At 49.0% G+C, this 24017-nt stretch overlaps 1 protein-coding gene across 6 annotated transcripts in view; it reads left to right on the forward strand.

The window, feature by feature from the left end:
- The window catches only part of LOC122378977 (peripheral-type benzodiazepine receptor-associated protein 1-like), a 98094-nt gene that overhangs the window by 14321 nt on the left and 59756 nt on the right, over positions 1-24017 (forward strand). For all 6 annotated transcript variants that reach the window (XM_043360736.1, XM_043360741.1, XM_043360737.1 and 3 more), the window contains exon 3: positions 15157-15273. In XM_043360736.1, coding sequence (XP_043216671.1) covers positions 15157-15273 — 117 coding nt within the window. The remainder of the gene's footprint in view (positions 1-15156; positions 15274-24017) is intronic.

The following is a 24017-nucleotide window of genomic DNA, read 5'->3' on the forward strand; positions in this document are numbered from 1 at the left end:
TCGGCTGTGCTGTGTGCTGTGTGCCGGGGCCGGAGCGCGGTGGTCAGCCGGCCTACACCTGCACCCAGCTGTGACGGTGGGTCGGCGCCGGCCGCAGCTGCATAATCGGTCGGTATGGGCCGGCCGGCCGGCCGACCGCCGGAGCCGAGAGAGGCGCGGTCACGGCTCACCGGTTACCGACCACCGGTCACCGGGCCGCGGTCACCGGTCGAACGGTGATCACTGGACTGTATATACAGTCACTGCACTGGTGGTCGGTCACTGATCGTCGAGTTACAGTCACCGATCACTGGGTCTATCGCCGGCCTCTGCAGGGCCGACTTTCATTGACTCAAACTGTCGCCTTTCGTCTACTAAAGCCAAGTTCACATTGCCTTTATATCCGGCGATCCGCCATGATTATATCCACTTATCACTGGGTCATATATGCACACCTGTCACTTGTTTATATCACTGGCAGGTGGAAACCAGGATGCCAAGCGAATGATCGTCTACAATCTTTCACCTCCCATTTTATCACCGTTATCGGTCACCCATACCGTTTCTATTCACTAATCACTGGGTAATAAAAAGTGCATATCTCACAGTGCATAGTCATCAATCAACACCTGGAAGACTCAACCCACTGCCGAACGCTTTGATAACCGATCCGCCGATCACCACTCTGCGACGATTTTGACAGAAAAGTTCAGGTATAGGTCATGTGCCATGACACTGTCAAGTGTCACAGCATGCCTGAATGAAGTGTGACACCACGTGACTTTGACCAAGTCACGTGTCTCTCCGTCACCGGTTACCTCGATCACTGGCACAGTGTGATATTGAGCCATCGACTGAAAAGAACACTGCAGTGACGCAGTTTGACACCAGGACCTCGTTATGTCAAGTTTCAGTGATAACAGTCCAAATTGATGTGAAAATGATTAATAACAGTCCAAGTCAGAAGTTCTGTACCATGCTGCAGCTAAACGGCAACCTTGCCATTCAGATACGGGTGCTCCATTGACAGAGCACTGCAGTGACCACGTGACACCAACTAAACATTCAAGCGACAAATGTGACACTGACTCTCCGCTGCAATGAGCGACCTTGAGCCCTGTCGCCTTGCCGTGTCGCTGTGCCACCTCCAGAGCCCGATGGTAACCTGACCTGGGCTGCCGTTTTATGTGACGGTGAGAGGTCTGACGCTGCCACCCAGCGGCCGTTCCAGTTAACAACATAATGATGGTAATCTCCCGACCTTTCTACTACTGCTCAGATGACCGTTCAGCTAGGCTGACGGGTCACAGACCGACTCTCGTTGTGCAGTTGTGCACCTGTGCTTCTGCACGACATCCTGCTGCGAATGCTGTGTTTCTACATTGGCATTCCTCTGGCGGTTATGGATATCTGCGGGCTTGCTGCCTGCCAATGTGTTCAAGCCGTTTTGGAAGCATCTTTAGTGAGCAGGCGTAGAGTTCCGCCTAGCTCCCATGTCTCGAGTTCTGCGGACGACCGGGCCAGTCCTAATGTCATGCTGCTAGCCGTGCGTTCCGTCTGGTTGTGGGCCGTCGAGACGCGTGTCTCCATGGGGCACCCCTCAGCGCGCCAGTGACGGCGCGGCGTTCGACCGACCTCCCGACGGAATTAATGAAGCACTGGTATGCCGGCACCGACTGCAGGCTGAATGGTGAGCGCCGGCCAGTCGAGCTAGGTCAGCTGAGTTCGGTCAGTCGGGTTCGGTCAGTTCGATCAGAAGAGTTCGGTCAGCCACTGCCATGAACCGAGCCGGTTCCGACATGGAAGTCGCTGATGAACCTAGTCGGGATATCAGGACAGAAGAAACTATTTATAAACAGCAAGTGGACGCACGGGATGAAGAGCTGAGAGCGATTGCAGGCGCCCCGGCCCATTCGACTACTGTACAAAATATCAAACCAGCAGATATCGTAATGCACTCCTGTCTGCCAGCTGTCAGCTCCGTCACCGCTGACAGCTCTGCTCTGTCGGACAGCTCTGACTTCTGAGTGCTGTCTGCCACGGCAGGTGGCCAGTCGGCAGTCGCCCCTGACAAGGTCATCTCTGGCTCTCCGGGCCGGATCCGCCCTGCCGTGCGCCGCCGTTTTGGGCCGCCGGACGGCGCGGCGCGCATGCCGACAACACCTCTCTCCAAAATAGGCGACTGGACGTCCGGCGGCGGACAGCCTGACGCGTGACGTCACCTGACTGACGTGTGACGTCACTGGCATGTGAGACGGCCGCACAGAATCGGACCACGCAGCGGCCGGCGACGGTCCCGTCTGGTCCCCGCCCCCGCCCCCGTCCCACGGCGCTGCCCCGGGGCGTGGCGGTGTCGCCATAACGTCGGGACGGTGTCTGAGCGAGAGTGAATCGGTGGCTGAATCACTGCCGTGTCGGCTCTGTCGGACCTGCGCTGGCCTGGGCGCGACGTCTAAAAGGTCTGCCACCTGTTACATATGTGGACCTCGGCGGCCCAGTCCGGACCATATCTCAGCCGTTTTTACGTCTGGTAAAAAGGCGAGTCGGCAAAACAGGCAGCTCCGTGACTTTCACTTGGTCCACAGACCCGGTGCGGAGGGTGGGTTTGCGTTCGTGTAAACTTGCTCGGTACGTTGTTGAAAGTAGGCTCAAATGTCAGAATCACTGAAATTATGACTCCATTGTCATGGCGTTGCCATTGTATTATAACTAGGGACGACGCTGGCGTGGATTTTTCTGACAAGGGGAATGTGTATTATTCGATACTCTGTGGAGGTCACATGCGTCCCCTTCGGAGAGAGGTAATGCTAGGTCCGAGGTTCTAGCCGAGCACTGAGCGGCGCTGAGACACTGCCGTTTGAACTCCCGGTGTTTGGCTTATGTCCGGGTTCAGCGGTGGTGGCGTGGCTTTGTTCCCCAAAGCCGTATTATTACCTGCTGAGCTGGCTCCCGCGGCGAATTCCTGGGTCGACACCGGTCCCACGGGCCTGCTGCAATGCTTCCGTGGCGCCATGCGACTAATATATCACCGTTCAATGTTTCCAAATAGTAGATTGGTTTAGCGGAACGCTACGCCATGATGTTGACATGTTCCGGGCTCTAGCTGCTTTCAAGGGAGCATATTGACCAATGAAAAGGAAAATAATGACTTATTACTGCAGACAGGTCACATCACATATGCTTTCAGAATTCATTAAGCGGTTTTGTACATAGGGATCTCTGATGTATGGTAATGGATGCTGGCCTGTGAGTGAACTAAATTATGGGCTGCTTCTTATTTTTAATGATACAGCTGTTAATTTATTTTGCTTACTTATTAGCTAGTATCATTAGTTTAGTATCATTTTGTACCGACAGTCTAAACCTTGATATTTGCTATCCCTACGTCACCGACGCGACAGTGACAGCACTTCAGCGCTGTCGTAGGCTCTTCTTTTCTCCATGTTTGCCTGTCATCATGCAGATGCAGCGCCAGGGGTTCCAGCTCCACCATAACCACCATGTGCGCCGTTGGTATTCCTATCGCGTCCTCCCGGGCCGTCGGGCGTGTGGCCGGTTCGGCGGTCACTCGCAAGGCCGGCTCTGTGCCCATGTTAGGCGACCGGTTACACGGGAGTGGTCTTTTCACGTCAGTTCCGTGCAAAATACATTAACGCTTGGCGTTAGAGGTGCAACCGGCCCCCCGTTTCCTGGAGGTGCCCGGCATATGAGGGAGCCGGCCACAGAGGGTGCGGGCGCCAATAGGAGGCTAGATAAGCGCCAGCGGTCGGGTAAGCAAATACGGCCCGCCCGGCCTGGCGAGGACACTGCGCCGGCCGCCGGGCGCCTCCAGTGCGTGAGCGGCACGTCAGACGGCGGCCGCTCATGTTTTTCGTTTTTTTTCTTTCTTATTTTTCCTTTGTCTCCTTCCGTCAACTCCGGCGTCTTTCAGCTAGGGAGAGCTGGAACACACGCCATAGGAGCTGGCGGAGGTCGAGGCCGCACTACGCCAAATCCTCCCGGATACCGAGGTAAGAGACGGGTAGGTCCGGCCCCTCAGTTCAGGCTCATCACACCACGCAGGCACCGGCGACGCCAACGTTAATGAGGCGCTCTCGCCCAGGGTCTCGCCCGCCTCCGCCGGCCGCGCCGCCAGCACCCGGCGGCTGACTTACAACTCGCCCAGGGCTCGACTCGCCGATACTCGATTCCGCGTACTCTGTTATCGTTCGCTCCACCAGCACCTGGTGGGGCTACTGCAGAGGAGGGTTATCTGCAGGGAGGAGGTGCGAGCGAGACGGATATCGCTGGATCGGGGCGGAGGCGCCGCGGCAGCTGGGGAGGATCGCCGGCTCTTGCGGCAGAATATGGTGATTGTAGGTCGGTCGAAATTCGTTGCGGATTGACGGATCATGTGCTTCCTGCTGCCCAGTTTCACTGAAATGCCATTTGCAGTTGTACCGGAAGTGATAGTGATTCAGTTTCATGCTCGTGGTTAGGGATTGGTGCCGGTAGACAACACGAGTTTCGGATGATCGGGCTTAGCTGGTCACGCTAACATTGCAATATATTGCTACACGCAAAGTTTGCTTTATTTTAGAAAGAAAACAAAGCGTGGACTGTGTCGTTCAACAACAATAGATATATCTATTTTAAACCACGACGTTTATAAAAACCAGTGATTCGAGGGGTGCACGTTTGCGCTCAAATGGCGCGAACAGCAGAGTATGCCACTGAGCGAGGTCCAGGTTTCAGGTCACCTTCGCCGTAATAACTGGCCTGTCTAAGAGACTGGCAGGCAAGTCGCTGAATGCTGAAGGAAATGTGAGAGGAAGTGACGTCAATCGGATACTTAGACTGTCGGCGACGCGAGGGCGCACTAACGACACTATACACAAGGTGACACAAGGTCAGCGGCAGCGGTGACGGTTGCATATAATGGATTGAAAGTCACCTTGCTATTAGAACATCGGGAGCGGTGGGTTAGGGGCGAAGAGTTTATGAATTACTATACATCAGTGGCACTCATCCATAAACACGTAGCTATTTTTGAGCCCCGTCGTATAGTTATTGTGACTGTCAGAGCTGCCGTCGTCCCACTCAACCTGTGGTGTCGTGAGTGACGTCTGAGGCTGCCAGTGCCCACGTTCTGTGGGCGACAGTCCATCCGTCTACGGCTGCCAAAGTTTGCCCTTGTGTGGATGACATTTCGTGAGGTAGGCGACTGTCTCGTATGGCGACTGACAGTCCATTTTGTACAAAGCTGGCAATTGATGTTTCTTCTCGTACACAACTGAGAGCCCGTCCTAAGCACGGCTGTTTGTCCGTCTTTTGCACGGCTGTTTTTACGCCCTGACACGGGTGTCAGTCCATCCGTAGTTAGATTGGTGCCAGCCTGTTCGTACACAGTTGGTGATATGTCCGTACAAGATGTCCGTACTAGCAGCGGCTGGCAGCCCGTTCGAGCACAGCCATAGGCGGCGGAACGGGGGGGGGCACCGGGGCACCGTGCCCCCCCTTGAATTCTGCAGGGGGGGCACCAATAGCAAAGTGCCCCCCCTTAAATTTCATGCATTAACAGTCAGTTTTTTTTGTTCAACCTGAAAGCCCAGCTCACTTTGACATACAGGAATCACATGGATGAAAAGAATGTGCTTAGTTACGCAAAAAAGCAGCATCCTTAGCTTGCCGCGATTTTATTCCGGCATAGGTACCTGTCTAAAATCTTTGCAGTGTTTTAGTCGATGAGCATCGACATATACTGCGCAGCTGTTACGTCTTGTGTTACGTCTTCTGCCCACGTGTTTTTTCTAAAGCATTGCACCGTGCGCTTTACCGTGCGTATTTTGGTGGGAGTCCAGGGCGAAATTAGGATTGGGACGAGAGTGAGTGATCAATATTGATACTGTAAGGTCATTTTCAATAGGTACCACATATAGGTCGTCATGTCGAAGAGGAAGCCCGAGCCGCAACAGTTGTCTTTGGTAGACATGCTGCGGAAAAGGGCAAAAAGGTATGTCGAAAGGTGATGATGTCACCTTTGATGATGTGCTGGGAGTTTAAAAAAAACAGTCGAATTCGATTTTGTTTTTACTATAATGTGGATGTCAGCAATCAAGATTACAACAGTAGGCAACATCAACATGGGGATTTTAGATTCCATCTCAATCTGTTCAATACTGGTCATATGGCAATGTTCCATCACGCATGCATATGTGTTTTTTAAGTTAACATTGTATCAAAATAGTTCATATTTGTGTTAAAATAGTGTACCTGTAATCTATATCATATTTTAAGATAAAATAATTGTTCCAGCCCAAGGGATGCTCCATGACACTTGTAAAATAAGTAGGTATCTAAAACAAGTATTTTGATGTAGCATGGTGCTGGCCATAATGTACATGCTCATTTCTTCATTAATTTCTTACACATATTTTATGCTTTGATCCTCATTTTTACAGTGTGACATCGTAGTAAAAATGAGGATCAAAGCATAAAATATGCTTTGATCCTCATTTTTACAGTGTGACATCGGAGTCCTCTTGCCACCCATCCAGTGTTCCATTTTTCAGACTTTTTGGTGGTAAATCACACCTAATGGTGAAAATATTTTCATCCGTAAAATATGAATGACTGACTTCACTTCATCTCTGAAAAGAGTTTCATGTATTCCCAACAGACAGTTCACATGTGACTTGACAGTTGATGCACCCACATCCATTTGTTCCACACCCTGTCAAGATCCCGACATGAAATCCTGGTTTATCAGTTGGCATAAAATTGGCATTACACCATTTTGCAAAAATACTTCAGTTATTTACTTTCTTTTTTCTCATCCTAGTATTTTTTCTTCTTCATCGGTACACCCAACCAATATCCAATTTTAGAACACTGCACCCATCCAAGGGATGCCTTCATGACAACTGAAAAACAAAGTAATTTTCATCTAAAAGCAAGTATGGGCATGTTCTTTCAACCTTTTACATACCAATGTCCAATTGCCTCCTGAAATTTATTTGGTAATTATGTTCTTATCCTTATTTTACAGTGTGCGCTCGGAATCAGAGTCCTCTCCTCAAGCCCCCGTACCTGTCCCTGGAGGCGGTGAATCTGCTGCAGGAGGAAGTACCTCTATGCAGCAAGAGAAGTGAGTAGTGAATATTATGAAAATCAGGAAGTGTTTCCATACTAGTTTTAGGTAAATTATGGGTGGGTGTTTTTTAAAGTGCATTTTCCATGTTGGAACAGTGAATTCTAAGGTGAAACTGTTCCTGTCCTGTTCTTTTTAGTGATGGTAAAGTCATTGTTAGATTACAGACAGGCATGGGTTTTAAGCTTTTTTTGCTATCAATGTTTTGTCCCTTTAGTTTTTTCATGAAGAATATGAATATGCCTGAACCTTATGAATGGAACTTTCCTAAACAGCACTGATCTTTTTTGTGCTCTGATACTAATGTCATTACGAACTCCCCAGCTCGCTTCCTGAGAGTAACGATCCTGGACCTGATGATCCTCCACGACCACCTACCGAAGCGGAGCAACCCAGCACTGTTGGATTCCTTGCAGGTACTGTCTCTTCACCTCCTCTGCCCAGCTACCAGTACTTATGTCCATATTTGCACTAATGCGAATGAAGCCCACCTGTCAAACCCCTGTGTTAATAAAAACAATTACGCGTGTGAACCCATCCACGTGTTAAGTAATCAAGTGGTATCAGTTAAAAGTTTTAACATTCAGAAATATATATTGACGATTCCCAGCTAGATCATCCTTAGTGCTGCTTTTTTACCATTTTCCAAAAGCCAAAACTTCTGAAGAGGCAGTGACATATTATAGCACTAAGCTGATGATTTTCGCACTCGATACCTCGGCACAAAATAACATTTATACCGTATCAGTGTGATGCTAGAGCAACGTACCAAGAAATGCATCCTGATATATTCCTAATGCAGAATTCTGCTTTGTTTTCTAAATGAGTCATTTCCTTTATATCTGATTAAAAGCCCCGGCAGTCTTAAACAATGAAGAAATGGGACGTGCGCTAATTTTTGTCTCTTGGCCCTGTCCTTTCAGGAGATCCAGGCTCCTCAAATCCTTCGAAGGAAACTCACTGCTCCTTTCCCTGCTGCGGCGGCCGGCAGCAAAACAAGCCGTTCCAGCCCAAGGAAGAAAGCATCCTCAGCCTGCTGCCAACCCAAATGCACATGGGAAAGACGCGTCGGTTCCGAGCGGACTGGTATTCGCGCTACCCGTGGATATCCGTTTGCGTGGCCAAGAGGGCGATCTTGTGCTATTTCTGTGTCTTTGCATCGCTCTGCCAGCTAGTGCCAAACACAAAAGTTTCATCCAGCTTCACAACCACGGGGTTTCAGAACTGGCGAAAGGCCACCGACAAGCTTTCAGAGCATGATAAAAGCGACTTTCACGCGAGCTCGGTGATGGCTGTTCGTCATCTCACTGAAAAAGAGTCCATAGGAAAATCCCTTGGGCATCAGGATGAAGCGTCCAAAAAAGAGCGTAGAGACATTTTGATGATGCAACTAGCTTCTCTGAGATTTCTTCTTCGACAGGGTATGGCAGTAAGAGGTCACGATGAGATTGAGGGCAATCTGCGCCAACTCATGTTGCTGCAAGCAAAGGGCAAAGGGGACCCAGTGACGGCATGGGTCAATCGTGGCACATATCTTAGTCACGATATAGTGAATGAACTCATTTCAGACATTGGCCAAGCTATTGCACGTAAGGTGATTGACGATGTTCGGGCCGCAGGAAAATACGCCCTGCTAGTTGACGAAACACGCGACGTGAGCAACTCTGAACAGCTGACGGTAGTACTGCGCTGGGTAGATGAAAGCTTTGAAATTCATGAAGATTTCGTCGGTTTCATGAGTATGGAAAAGGTTGACGCCGCGAGCCTGACAGGGGCCATAAAAGACGTTTTGGTTAGATGCATGCTGCCACTATCTAACTGTAGAGGACAGGGATACGACGGGGCTAGTGCGATGATGGGAAAATTTACCGGGGTTGCTGCGAGAATCCGAATGGAAGTGCCAGGTGCTGTAGCTGTTCATTGTCTGGCACACTGCCTTGATTTGTGTTTGCAGGATGCCGTCCGAAAAGTGCGGCTGGCTAGGCAGGCTCTGGATGCTGCCAGGGAATGTGTTAAAGTCATCACATCCTCACCGAAACGCGGCGCTCTTTTTGCGGCCCTCAAAGCTGACATGCGTCCCGATGGAGGAGGCCTTCGTCCCCTATGCCCCACGAGGTGGACTGTTCGAAACGTGTCCATCGGTGCTCTCTTGACAAACTATGAGGTGGCTCACGAAACCCTTATCCAGGTGAACGATGACGGTGTGGGAGACAGTGCATCACGGGCGGGGGGAGTCATGGGGCTCATGAAGCAGTTTGACACATTTTTTGGCCTAAAAGTTCTATACCTTGTGTTCGGGGGACTAGAGCAAGTGTCTCGAACGCTCCAGTCTAAAGCATTGAATATTCAGGAAGCTCGGCGCTCGGTGAGCTTGGGCCGAGCGTATCTGGCAGGACTTCGTAAAGATGAAGTGTTCGGCGAGGTCTTTGCTAAGGCAGAGAGCGAGGCCATTGACCTGGGCTTCGTCAGTGAGCCTCGTCTCCCGAGAACAAAGAAACCGCCACGCAAGCTTGACCAACAGCCAGGCACGGCGCACGCAGATGACAGTCCCAAGGACTACTATCGGCGACAGTTTTATGAGATCATCGACACAGTCGATGGCCAGATGGCAGCGCGTTTCAATCAGGAGACATTCCTGCTGCCTGAGACCATAGAAAAACTGCTTCTCGGCGCTGCCAATGGCGAGAGTGATTGTGCTGAGCTCCCGACAGAACTTAAAACTTACAAAGACGATCTTGACTTCGAACGGCTTCAGATCCAGCTGAAAATGCTCCCAGACCTTATCAAAGACCTGCAGGCTTGTGGGAAATTCCCACAACTTAAACAAGTGACCAGCGTACAATCTCTAGCTGAGATTATGAAGGAAGTCAGCATGAAACTCATGTTTTCCGAGATTCTGGCACTGGTTAAGCTGTTCTTGATCATCCCTGTCACAACAGCCTCTGCAGAAAGGTCCTTTTCAGCCCTAAGAAGGCTAAAAACGTACCTCAGGGGAACCATGACCCAGGAACGCTTGAACAGCGTGGCATTGGCACACATTCACAAAGCCTACGCAGACAGCGTTGACCTCAGTGTGATTGCCAAAAACTTCATCACGGCCAACGATAGGCGGCTGCACTTTTTTGGGCAGGTTTAGGTCAGAACATGTGAAATGTGTACGGCGTGCCTCTGATGTCTACTGCGTGCCCATTTGTATGTATTGTGGCCCAGCCATTTGTATGTATGTGCACTGTACAGTTTACACCTGTGATGTGAACAGCGCATTCCTTCAGTGGGTATCGTCACTTGTCGATATAGGGATTCTCTGCTTGAGATTCCCGGCTGAAGATTGTTGCATTGTACATGTCTTATGCTATTGTTGAATACTACTACGATGGCTTCTTGAGAATTTGATACATGGAGGATATATGGGACTTCTCAAGCGACAATAAGGAAGAGACAAATATATACTTTAGAACATTACTTATATGGAATCGGATATAGTCTCATATTTGATTGGTAAAGCCTGGTTAAGTCTGCTCCTAAGAGAAACTGTTAGCCTGTCGAAGATACCCGGAGAATCAGCCTATGTTAACCACGCATTGAGGGGTGGGCTACAATTTCTCAACTTTTTTATTTTAAAAAAAATCACCGTGTCAAGGCTTTGACGAAAAATAAGTGGCCTAAATCCGATGAGAAAACAGGATTTGGGGGTACCCTAGGTTTGGCTCCTTGAGCCGGTGCCCCCCCTTGTCCCAAACCGTTCCGCCGCCTATGAGCACAGCCGCTGCCCGCTGCACAGCCAGCGGCGCCGCCGTTGCGTGCCGCGCCCGCACTAAAGGCGCAGCCGGCTGCCGGAAAACACAAGGTCGGCCGAATTCCTGTCTCGCTCTGGTACCATTTCTGGCGGCGACTGAACACCGGGCGGCAGCCCACGGACCAGAACTGAGTCAGGAGGGAAACTGGGCGTATACCGGCCTCGGGATATACGCCCTCGGCCGGCTCTACCACTGAGGATTATATCACGGCCGGATTTTTACCACAGATCCTCCGGCACACTGTCAGGCCCCAGCCACCTCACCGCTGTCGGGCTGCGGTCAGTCCAGCTGGGCAGACAAACGTCCAAACGCTGATACTATCGACATCCGTTTGACAAGTCATCAGCTTGCGGTGATCATCGGTTATTAGAAGAACACTCCAGTGCCAAGCATGTTAAAATGGATCAGAATTTGTTCATTTTTCCGTTTTTGCGCTTGGCGATAGGCTAGTTACACGCTAACATGCTAGTGATAAGCTCTACTCATTTCATGAAGTCTGGAGAACGGCTGACTTAGGCATCTTTTTATGTTTCCAAGAACAAATGCACATCGATCATCAGTAAACTCGATTTTTAAGAAGCCTTTGATCATATTGCTCCCATTCCGGTTTTATTGAGTATTGACAGGTAAAATCATCTCAGTATTTAACCCGCGCCCCACTGGGGTCTGTGTATAACACGCCCTACTGGGGGGGGGGGCTATTCATAGCCCCCCCTCCTAACTCCGAAACTACTGGGCCGATCGTCAAAATTCAAACGGCGTCTGATAGCCCCGGAAAAACTGTCGAGCGAAACCTAATTTCATTGACCTCGAGGTCACCGATGACGTCACAGGTCAGGTCAAAGGAAAAATTATTAGCACTTTATCTTGTTCACATTTTGGGCTCTGGCCGCCGTCTTACAAGTCAGATCAGGCTCATTTTTGGTTTCCACACTCATGAACAGATGCTCTAGATACCTTGAGGGTACCAAACTTGTACTTTGATTTTCAGGTCAGGGTCAGGTCATCACAGGTCACGAAAATATTATATCATGCGTCGGTCACGTGACACATGTTTTACGGTCCATTTAGGCCATAGATTTCGAATTTGATGTCGTCTATGTCATTCGAGGTCATTTTGAGTCGAATTTAGCTTAGGTCAGGTCACTTTCAGGTCAAAAAAGGTCAAATTTTGAAGTTGAAATTTTTCAACAAAAAAGGTGTCTATTGGATGCAGTTTGAGCTCAGGAACACGATGGTGCCATTTATATTGGTGTACGATGCCAAATACGTACTGAAAAATTGATTTGAAAAATTAATAATTGTGAATTTTTTGCAATAATGCGTATATCTTGGCCATTTTTGAAGATATTTAGCTAAAACTTGCTAGAGTTAGTCATAATCATGCGTTCTGTCACATATATTCCGGTTTTTTCAAAAAGTCAAAAACTTTTTGAAAAAAATATAAAAATATAAATTTTGAATATTATTATATAAAATTTTCGAAATTTTCAAAATTTTGAAAATCCGAGATAGCAGTTTGATAGCGCGGTCAATTTTGAGTTCTTTCATGCAAAGAAATTGGATCTAGCTTAAAAACTGAGCTCTTGGGAGCGATTGCCGTGGTTCAATGTTTTGCGTCGAAATCGGACGAACATGACGTCACTCTGACGTCATTTCCGGCCGACCTATGGTAGCTACGAAGTTCAAATTTTGACACAAGGTGTCAAATTGATGCAGCCAAAGGTACTGAAAGTTTGGCGTCGATCCGTCGAGCGGTTTGGAAGTAATTGCAGAAAAACGGGAGGGGGGCTATAAATAGCCCCCCCCCCAGTGGGGCGCGGGTTAAGGCCTTGTTTCGAGCTTTATACCAACCACGTTTTCTGGTCATCAGCACATTACTTGCTTTTCCCCACGCTTTACACAATACGCATCGATCGGGAGTATTTCCCAGCCTCCACCCGGAAGAAGGTCGGGTAATACTTCAAACCGGTTCGAAGCTCAACTCTTAGATCACCCGTCAGCGCCTGAGTGAAAATTCGCACTCAATTAAACCTTCACCAGTCTTCTCTGGCGATCGGCGGCATTCAGTCCCGCGGTCACCGCGGTGGCCGACCACTATTGTGCGGGCAGCGCCACTTCGGCGGCCGTTTCCGGGATTTCTCCGTCCATGTGTCGTCACAGACGGCCTCTCACCGTCCCGGCGGCGGGCGGCGCTCCGAGAGACGCGCGCTGAGCGCACCGCCGCGCCGTCCGCATGTCGTAACCGGCGCCGGCCGACAGCCGACTCAAAGCCGCCCGAACGGTGCGGGTCGCGGCCGGTCGGGAGCGCAGCCGGTAGCCGGAGATGGTCCGGCGCCGTACGGACCGGGCCGAATTCCGCCGCCGGGTGGGAGGCGGCACCTCTGCTCTCCCCACACCGCCGCCGCCGCCACAGCCGCCGCTGCCGCCACCGCCGCCGCCGCCGCCGCCGCTGCTGTCGTCGCGGCGGAGCGGTGTCTCACTCTCCTGCTGTGGTGTTGGCGGGTGCGGTTAGAGACACTACACTCACGTGAGGCCGCCTCTTCCAGACACTCAGTGCCTACATCCACTCAGTCCCACGCCTGACTGCTCTCTTCTCGGTCCGAGTTTGCTGAGATGGGAGCCAGTGTGGGCGGACCACTTCTGACCGAGACCGTATCAGGACCGCGGGCGTCACTTTCCGCCCAGTCGCGTGGGACGAGTTGTATTGGATGTCGATTCATTATCTCGGTGATGGACCTCCACGACAAGTGGCTGTCAGGTCCGGCTCTGTTAGTTAGGTCTGATCTGAACCGGCAACAGCGAGCTGTTCTGCGCATTACTTGTGTATTTTACCGGATTGTGTCACGCGAATGTCGAAAGCTATATTACAAGCTTCTTGCCAATCAGGAATTTTACGGTAACGGCACAAGGCCGTTTTGGACACCGACACTGCTGTTTATCATCTCTGTTTCCCGTGCTCGCTCACCTGTATCCGCCGAGACGGCGTCAGATTTCCGACACGATTGAGCATGGAATCGGAGACGGCACGCGGAGGTGGTGACATCCGACTGGGCTCAGATTTCAGCCGCCCAGAGGCTAAATGTAGATCGTCATCCGACCCGCCACCCAGCGCCCTCCCCTCTGTTGTCGAACTCGAGACTCCCCCTCCCCTCCCCCCCCCGATCGACAGAGGCACCTGAACCGATGCAGGCCAGGCTGACAGGGTCTTGGTGGAACCGGAAAACTGTCACCGTCCAGTCACTGGCACCGGCCAACGTTCCTTCCTCGTTCGGGCCTTTGATGATGCACATTCGGTGCTTCCCAGTCAACCGTTTGATAAGCTTAGTAAACAGTGCATGAGTCTTATCCGCTACCCAATCACCGAGTTGCTTCTTGTCTTTGCACCTTCATTGACGGTTCTTCCTCGTCCGCAGCAGCGTTGCCTCATTTTTAATGTCAACGTGTCAATGCCACTGTAACATGCTGTCATCTGTCATTATTTCGTCGAGTGAAGCCCGATTTATGACGTTTCGATGCCAAATCTTTTCATGTGTAGCACTTGCCTCTGAGCTCACAGGTGACACGCTTCTTACGAAGGATCTGGCTATGTTTTTCTGCGCTCGACACACACTCCCATCCACTGTTCGCGGAAGATTCGTCACGCTGCGACCGTGCTACCGTCTGTGTTTTGCTCGCATTCCGGTTGAGACTTGTGACAGGGCTTCCCGTCGATCTATCCTGTTTCACCAGGCGGATGTGCTGTCGGTCGCCGCTGTGGCCGTGTACCACCGGTCTTTTGACACCAGTCATGCCGCTTACAGCCTTACGCGGAGGTATATACGCACCGCGCGTGTCTGCAGGCCTGCCGAGACGATTCAAAAGCCAGAGTCTGCTCTGCTGGTCACGAACGTCCTTATTTCGTTCCTATCTTTTCGCACAAAAGTTTTATTCTGGTTGTGAATCTGAAAACCGGCTTGAACGCTGACAACCTTCTCTCCTCTACACCCTTTTCTGCTGAACCAAAGTCCATTTTTATTGCACAAAGCCATGACATGTGTATTATGCAATTAAACGGAGATGAAAATGGCTCTCTCTTATTCGATTGCTTAAACGTTTAGGAATTGCTAATTGCAAGCATCACATGCAGGAACACATAGGCATGGACATAGGCTCATGCAAACTGCAAAGGATTTTATGTGCATAGCTACATCTGATTTTATAATTGCTGGGTCCAACCGCTGACAAATTATCTGCACCGTCCGTCTACAGGAGCTGTCCGAGCGGGAGAAGCAGATCGAGCACCTCGAGTGTCAGAAGTGCTACCTGGGGGAGGAGATCCTGCGCATCACCGGAGTGGAGGAGGGCTTCTGGAGCGACGAGGTGCTGGTGAGTACCTACCTGCACCCGGGAGCGGTGTCACTTCTCCCGAGTATTTTTTTTCCGGTCTCCGACGAAAGTCTGATGTCGTGCAGTTGATACCTGGCCGTTTGAAAACCATCTACTAATCATGCATTACAACCATGCATACAATCATGCATTACAATCATTAATCATGCATACAATAATGCAAGTTAAAAGGGAAAAGTGATGCGACATGTGCAAAACTTGCCGATGCAAGCAAAAGAGTTTATTTCCTCCTTCTGTCGGCGCAAGCAGAGCCAACAGGACAGACAATTGGCTTGCACCTGCACTGAATGGGCGCTGTCATGGCGAGCGTTATCTCCAGTAATCCTGATGAATGGCATAATCCACCCCGGCATAATGTGAATATTATGTCCGGTGTCGAATGGTGCAATGCTGTATCACCGTGTCCGGTGCTAGTCGCTGAAAGCCGTTACCATCAGACATCGATGCTCACGACCTCGGCTGTTGTCAGTAGCAGGCCCGTACTGATGGGACGAAAGTGAAACTCTAAACAACATCCCTGAACAGAGACAGTACCTACGCACGTTCTGTTACCAAGCATGAGGCGCTAGGCACGATGATAGTTAACGATAGCCAATATCTTCACAGGTAGACAAAGATAGACAGTATCTCCACGTCCCACGACCATATTTCGCTGTCTCGTGTGCACCTGTCAATGAAGAAAAGTTTCATCGTTAACTACCAATAAATACTTTCAGAAATGCTATCGCAAACTTAATTAGTTTTTTAGCCTTAGACGGTAAGCGGACTATATTTTGTCCTATCGAAGACAAGCAAATGTCTATGCCTAGCACAAATTATATTTTTAGATGTTGTTTGATTATAAAAACATAGCATAATTTTCTGTTTCGCTTTGAGCTCGTGCCAGACGGAGCTATTTGTGGTTGTCTAGTCGGTCCTTCCCACACCCACCACTACCGAACACCCACTCTCTGGCACGTATCCGCACTCACACATTCGGGTTAGGCATATTTATTCATAAAACACTAATGGTGGACGATTCTACGGTTAAACTTCGCATACGAAGTGAAAGTCCACTTCACCTTACCAAGGGACGTGCCGGTGATCGTTAATTTAATATTATGAAAGATTGGGACCCTGGCTAGATGACAATACCAATTAGTTGCCTATGAATGATTATCTTTTATTTATAGTTGTAACGGAACTGAGGCATGGCCAGCTCTCTGGACATTTGGCGGCGGGAGTTAGTGCGTCCCAGACTTTGCTTTGTGGACATCGGCGCCGGAGCGGCGCCTTTCATTCTGAACGACCATGGGCCTTAGACGTGCAGACATGCAGGCATTAGGTGGTCATGCGGTCTTTGCGCAAGCCTTTGTACGATAGTTACATCTGATGCGCTCTTATGTAATTCACTCCCACCGGTCATCCAATCCATATTTGAACATTTAGGGTGCCAAATTGGAGTGCTTTTTAAATAAAAATTCAACGCAATGTCTCTTGCTCACTGTCCTATATGACAATTAACAATGTTTTACTGGATTTGATCGCGTCCCTGATACGATTTCTTTCGCGCGACTGAATGTATGTGTCCGTCATTTTGTTCGGAGCTTGGAGATATTATCAACAGTTGATCGGCTGCATTCCTTCGCCATATACCTACGAGTAATTCAACTATTTTGGAGATTGTTCTTACTTCATCAATAAGAAATCTTACATGATCCCCAAGGACACTTACATACACCAATGACACTGCTCTCATTCCGAATCCGTCATAACCTCAAGCTGTTTTGTGTCACGGTGGCAGTCGTCTGCGGTTTTAATTGCCTGTTTCTTAGCGACCTTGGCGGCTGGCGGGGGCACACGGGAGCGGCTGGTACCCGGCTATGTGTGGAGGAGGTGGACGCGAGGTCGCTCCGTCCTCGTCCCACGCACCGCCGCGCTGCCGCGCAGACGACGGACGGACAGACAGACGGACGGACGGACGGGTGGACGGACGAACGGACGGACCGACCGGGCCACTCCGCCCCCGCCGCTCGCGCAGAGATCGGCGCAGAGCGCGAGCCCCGCGCAGGGCGGGGCTCGCGGGAGGGATTCCATTATCGAAGGTCGAGATAATTACCGGCGGAGAGGCGCCACTGAAAAGTGAGAGGCATGTTTGCCTCTCACTTTTCACTCACTCACTTGAGAGGCATGTTTGTCTATTGAGAGGAATGTTTGCGCGATAAGAACTTCATGTAACGCTGGTCGACGGGTGTTAGATGCGTGAATAGCCGTTTTCACGACGGGCTATCCGGCGAATGCACCTGATTTGACCAAATCTGCACCCACTTTCTTTTACAGCAAATATCTTCATTTTATGAATTTATTTCAGTGTTTTAATCGATGACGCTCTCTGATAATATGACAAAGCAGGCATATAAGCAATTAGTGCAACCCTAGCTGATAGCTGCTAAGAGACCCACTGAACCTGATTTGACCAAATCTTGATGATGATGATGATGTATTTCGAATAGCCTCCATAAATGGCTTTTACGGCTAAGAGTCATACAAGATACAATACATACAGGGTGGGGCAGCATAATCGGGAATGCTTTTTGGGCTCTGGTCATGAGTAGGCATGGCATTATTTTGATAAATTATATCATGGCAATGAAACGCCCAAAAGTTGTGCATCATCTGACATGACTACATCCATGAGCATGCAACTTCCTGGAAAAGAGCAGCAAAATAATTCGACGGTGCTCCAAGTGCTTTGCGCGCGCCCATAGACACTAATGTTAAACGAGTAAAACAAGAACATTTTGTTTAAAACAATGCCATTCCACGTAAAGGTTGCTGGACAGGTCAACGTGTTATCACGGACGATAAGGATTGTGTGGGGATACTTAGGACAAAAAGTTAACGTAATCGTCGTAAAATAACTCTTAGCAGAGGACATACAAGATGACTCACTTGAATATAAGGAAGAAGCTCTTGAGCATATTAAAAAGAAACAATGTTCAAAACTTCAGCGACCAAAAATCTTATCACCGACTGGAATACGATAAAAAAGAATGGCATGCCATATAGGGGATTGTATCGAGAATATTGCAGCGGTCATGCAAAGTAAACATCCTGTTGAGGTGATGGACCTATGGGTGGTCTTCAAGGGAGGTGCACGTGGTGCACCCTACTTCATCGAGCCCGGATAAAACGAGCACCTCTGGTAAATACATCCACACTCTGGCAGACTCACGTGGAGTCGTCGGAAGAGAGGATCACTGACGGTCCAGATCACGTCTTACGAGGACTCTGTCCGTGCTGGTACTGCAGTGAGGACGACATGTTATTGTGTAGGGCACCTCCACCTGAGATGAACCAAAAACTTCTGGTCCTTCAACTCCGCCGATTTAAATCCGACCAAATTCTTTACATGGAGCGTTTTTTGGTAGAAGTTTGATGAACAACTTATCATCAGTAAAAACAGTCTTCAGTGCAAGGTACGAAGCTGATGGGCGATCATGGACAAGCAGGAGGTTGCACGTGCATGCGCGTGCTTTTGGACCCGCCTTGAGAAGGTCATCGACGCCGAGGGCGGTCAAATAGGATGAGGGATAGGTAAAAGGTGACCGATTGATAGGATGTTGCTAAAATAGTGCTTGGAGCTATATTTTTAGATTCATGACCAAATAATCCCGTTTGATATTTATTCCCGATTATGCTGCCCCACCCTGTACATATGTACACTTGGATAGAATCAGCACTCGACATATTACCAATTTACCATCACAGCCAGCCGGTCTAACAAACCGTCCTAATGTTCGCTGGAAGCCCGCAACCAAGTCCTAACGGCGCCCCGGCATCCCCGAGCGGTCCTCGCCTCCCGAACATCAGAGGGGGACCGATTCCACGCGGCCGTCGCCCGGTAAGTATAAAACTTCCGGGCGAACTCCCGTCGCACCCGGGGCGGCTGCAGCAGACCGGAGAGCGTACCGCGCGTATCTCTCTCCGCCACGTCTCTCCGGTACACCACCCGGTCACGCAACGCGTCGGGAGCTAACGGATGATGTATGGTTCTAAATAACATGGCCATATCGCGTTCAGTTATGAGGTCCTCAATGGTCGGCCAGTGGAGCTGCTTTAATAGCGGTGAAACATGATCGTACCTTTTAGCACAAAAGATGATGCGAGCACAGTGATTAAGAACTTTTTGCAGGCGGTGGCGTTGAGTTAAACCACAAGCACCATATACAGTCAAACAATATAAAATGTGAGGGAACACCAGTGCTTCGATTAAAAATCTCTTCACTTCAGATGGCAAACGGCGAGACATCTTGCCCAGACCGCTGATAATTGCGTAAGAACGACGCACCACCAGCGACACATGCGAAACCCATGTTAGATTACAATCAACGGACACGCCCAAAACCTTGACTGATGGTGATGGATTAATAATAGTGTCGTCAAAGTTAATACAAAAGTCAACATCACGTCGCTGCCTACACCTGACGACCATCTGCACCTAATCTGCACCTAATCTGTACCAGATGTGCACCAAATGTGTACCAGATGGCTGTCGTGAAAACGGCTGATATTGATAAATGCATAGACGCATGATGTTAGATATAGATAAGCACGTTACACTCAGTTGAGAGTAAAATTAAATGTGACTGTGACGTTTAGCAGTCACTTTTATCGACAATAAGATTATGAATATTTTCTATTTATATTGCAACATCCATGCGTCCTAGCGCCATACCAATACCGGGTCGGAAGACACGAGACAGCTTCATTCGAAACATTTGGCTGTATTACATCATATGACAGCCACATGAGTCGTACCTGTTTCCCCATCCCATCTGTATCGGACTTGCTGAGTGTCTTGAGTATCTGTTATGTTCTGACCTGATAGTATCTTGATTTGCCAATGCTAGCTATAACGTGTAGGCAATGATGATCGCCGCAATATGAAATGTTCGATTATTATGATAGACGTCTCCGAGCAAAGGAAATAATGCCGTTATGTTTTACCACCTATCATAATGTGAAATCAATGTGGGTGAATCGAAAGAAAGAGGTGATCATCTAAAAAAGCATTTATCAATATCAACCGATTCATATTCCTATATTAGGTATTTCTGAACTTGTATGAGTTTCCGGCCGTTAACCCTATTAGTGGCAGGCTTCTGGCTACCCCTATTAGTGGCAGGGGGGGGGGGGGCTGTTTACGACCCTGATATCTCGAGATCTAACGGGCAGATTTTCAAAATTCAAACTGCATTCGATTTCGCTCAACGTGACCTACATTTCTAAAAATAAAAATTAAAAAATGTCAATAGGGGGGTAGAGGGGGGGGGGTAAAAACGGGCAAATTGCAGATACATTTTAGACTGTTTATCACGGCCAGGTTTCTGAACCAATCTTAACGCAACTTTTGCCGATCGATAGAGAATGAACTAGGAATTCACATGGATCCTAAAGATATGCATTTTAAAAAATCATAGGCGGATACAGATCATTGAGATTGGGGGTACACAAAAATTATAGTAAATAAGGTTTTTGTTGGTACTGTTTCTAAAAAGGGTGGTAATGGTCGTTATGTTACAATTTTCTTATGAGAGAATGACTACAATTGTATTGGTCATGCATAGGCGGTGTCAGGGCACCTATGTTGGGAGGTAAAACATAACCCCCCCTTTTTGGACGCCTGGATCCGCCTATAATAGCAAAAACGTGTCAAAAGAGGATGCACAATAATACTTTGTACCTATATGTTATCACATGATACCATTTATTCACTGTTCGTAAAACTGGTGCATACAGTTATGACTTATAATACATCAGCATCGTGATCTTCGCCCAAATGACTCGCTTCACGAATAGGACCCCCCAATTCTCAGTGCTCTGGAACCGCTCCTGGTAAAGTTATGAACTTGTAATTTTCAGGGAATGTGCCCAATTTAGTTTTAGGAAAAGTCAGAAAATTTCAGCATCGTAGCTTCAGCGGTTTCGGAGATATTCCCGAAAAACCTGAGGGATGGATGAAAACAACCCACCCTGCCACTAATAGGGTTAAATGGTGATCGTTTACCTACCTGAAATCGTGCATTTTGAATGTTTATGATAAGTAAATTACATTTCAACAACATGGATAAGGCTGAAATGGAAGCTGCATACTATTTTTTGATCGCCAGAAATGGAATCGGTGATCAGGCGCTGCTGGCTGGGCATTGGGCAACGGCCAAGACGGGGGCTGTCGGCCTGTGTGGTGCTGCCACCTAGAAAGCACCGCATGCACGTGCCTTGTATGTAGCCACTAGATGTCACTACAAGTATCAGATTGTTCCCTCTCATTCATATTCTCAAATGTGACGGTGTGACATGTACGCATGGTGGATTCTGAAATGGGGGGGGGGGGGGGAGGGTTTAACATTTTCCAGCTGCCAATATGTTCGAAGCAGTCTCATGATATATGTCCCATTCTTACTACATCACAGGGAAGCATATGGCTATGTGCATCATAATAGCTAGGAAGCGGCTGTAACCCAGGGCCACCAGGGGTCAGGGCCGTTTTTAGGTCCTGTATTATTTACGGAAGGTAAAGGTGATAATATAAATGCTGTTCGGCTGGAGACAGTGGGACCACAGTGGAAAAGGGCTGAAGACATCGAAATATGTGAGTCGTAACAATGACTTCCAGGTATTACCTACTGTTGAACAATTTAGATATGTTCCTATCTATAGGTCCTACCTACCTGCCATTATTTAGCTGTCATTTCGAATAAAAAAGATTGCTGCACATGTCTTCTACTCGACGTTTTTGTTCGGTCGCACCAAACTTATCATTTTTTTTCGAAGAGGATTTGCAAGATAATTACCTTATAGGAAAAATAAACTTAGTCAAGGCAGAAAACGCGTTGATAGGTACCTAACATAGGTAATAACACCAACCTCGTTTGTTGTGCACTAAACAGCAGACTCCCCTTAAATAAAGTGAGGATATTTTCTAATCTCATTTGTCCACCAGATTGACTGTTTTGATAAAGGCAACATGTCTACTAATTTAGGTAGGTATTTCTTAGATTTATAACATCATTGGCCCCGTTTTCCACTGACTGGCGAAGTCTGCGATTAGTCCCGAATCCGGCAGATAGCGTGGCGGAACCGTTCACTTAGTCCACCTTCTACCAACGAGAGAGCACATTTCGAGCGGCCCTCAGTGTTGTCATCCATTAGCTTTTCCCAGCGGCTGGTGGTCGGCCGCTCGCAGCTCTCGTGTGAGAGATACGCGCCGCGTGAGAGCGGCCCATGCCTCGATCCGTGCTCACCTGGCAAAGGTGAACAATATTGCGCCGCCGTTTGATCTCAGAGACTGGGGCCACCGCCGGTCGAGCTGCCTGGGCTGCACTCTGTGTATGTACAGCCCACCGCTAAAGTAATGTAGGGTTTTACCAATCTCAACGATTGGCTTTGACTGGCGATTGTTTAATGCGGAGAGATCGAAAAGAAGATGTCAATAGCTAAAATTGCAGCTGCAAGGGTGACGATACATATAAGCTACCTTCAAAGTTTCATTGTAGTCTGGCTAATCGTTCCTAAGCTTCAGAAGCAGAACTGAAATCGCACATTACTTCTGCTGTGGACTGTACCTACCGTGTGCCACCGCCGACCAGGGTGGTGGCATCGGCCGGATGCCCCGCGCCGTGTGCCCACACTCCTCGGTTCACTGGCGATGACAAGGCCATCCCACCGGCCGCCCAGTCGACCGGCACGCACGGACAGCCGCTCGACCCTAACGGAGAGGCGCCGGATGCGGCAGAGGAGATGGGCTAGCGCCTCAGCAATGGTCTCCCTCGAGCCAGGACATAGGGGAAAACAGCTACTCGCAGTATGACAGTGGAGGTTACAAAGACCCCGAGTTCAGCGCCGAAAACCTGGCCTCTGTTCCTTTCAGTCGGGTAGGCTAGCCTCCGTTCCTTCCAGTCGCTCAACATGAGCTACCGCTCCAACTGTTAGCCCCGTATGACCGACGGAGTTACCGGAGGTAGGTGTGCCTGCCTGGTTCGTGAATGGACTGGCTCAGTCGTGTGACCGAGCCAAAACTAGCGGTGTCAATGAGAGCTACCGTAACTTAATAAGCCGGTGCCGTAGGCGCTAGAAGCTACCATGTCATGTTTCTGATTAGCTGCTAGCTACAGGGTGTTTCACAATAAATGTTACTTTTGAATAGCTGAAATGAAGATCTTATCTGTTCGTAAGCGCGTAAATTTTATATGCATTTTGCTGCAAATTTGTTGCGGTTTTTAGTCCTTATATTTTTTTACAAACCGTCAACGGTTCCATCTATATGGACGTGCAATGCCAACACCGTCAAAACGGGTCAATTCGCCGCGCACAGATGATGAGGCGATATGGGTGGTGATGCATTACGGCGCTTTGCGGAATCTGACCGCAGTGCGACGGACGGTTTCGGTAGCCATTTTAAAAGGAGGAAGGATATTCTGTCAACAATGTCTTTCAAACGGGTGATAGAAAGGTTCCAGAAGACTGGAAACACGAAACCAGCCCCGCCTCCTGGCCGGACAGCGATCCCAGAAAATCTGGTTAAAAAAGTCAGACGGAAGGGTGGCGTAGTGGAGAACCCGTGAAGGGTGCTGAACTGAAAGTTATATGTTCATCAGTCCTACTGTTCTGCTGTCTCATCTGGTAATACTCATGAGCCATGTGTAATACATGTCACTGAAACATCGTCGTTTGAAAAGCAA

The sequence above is a fragment of the Amphibalanus amphitrite genome, unplaced genomic scaffold (assembly GCF_019059575.1).
Source record: "Amphibalanus amphitrite isolate SeventyFive unplaced genomic scaffold, NRLGWU_Aamphi_draft 000069F_arrow, whole genome shotgun sequence".
In the NCBI taxonomy this organism is placed as follows: domain Eukaryota; kingdom Metazoa; phylum Arthropoda; class Thecostraca; order Balanomorpha; family Balanidae; genus Amphibalanus; species Amphibalanus amphitrite.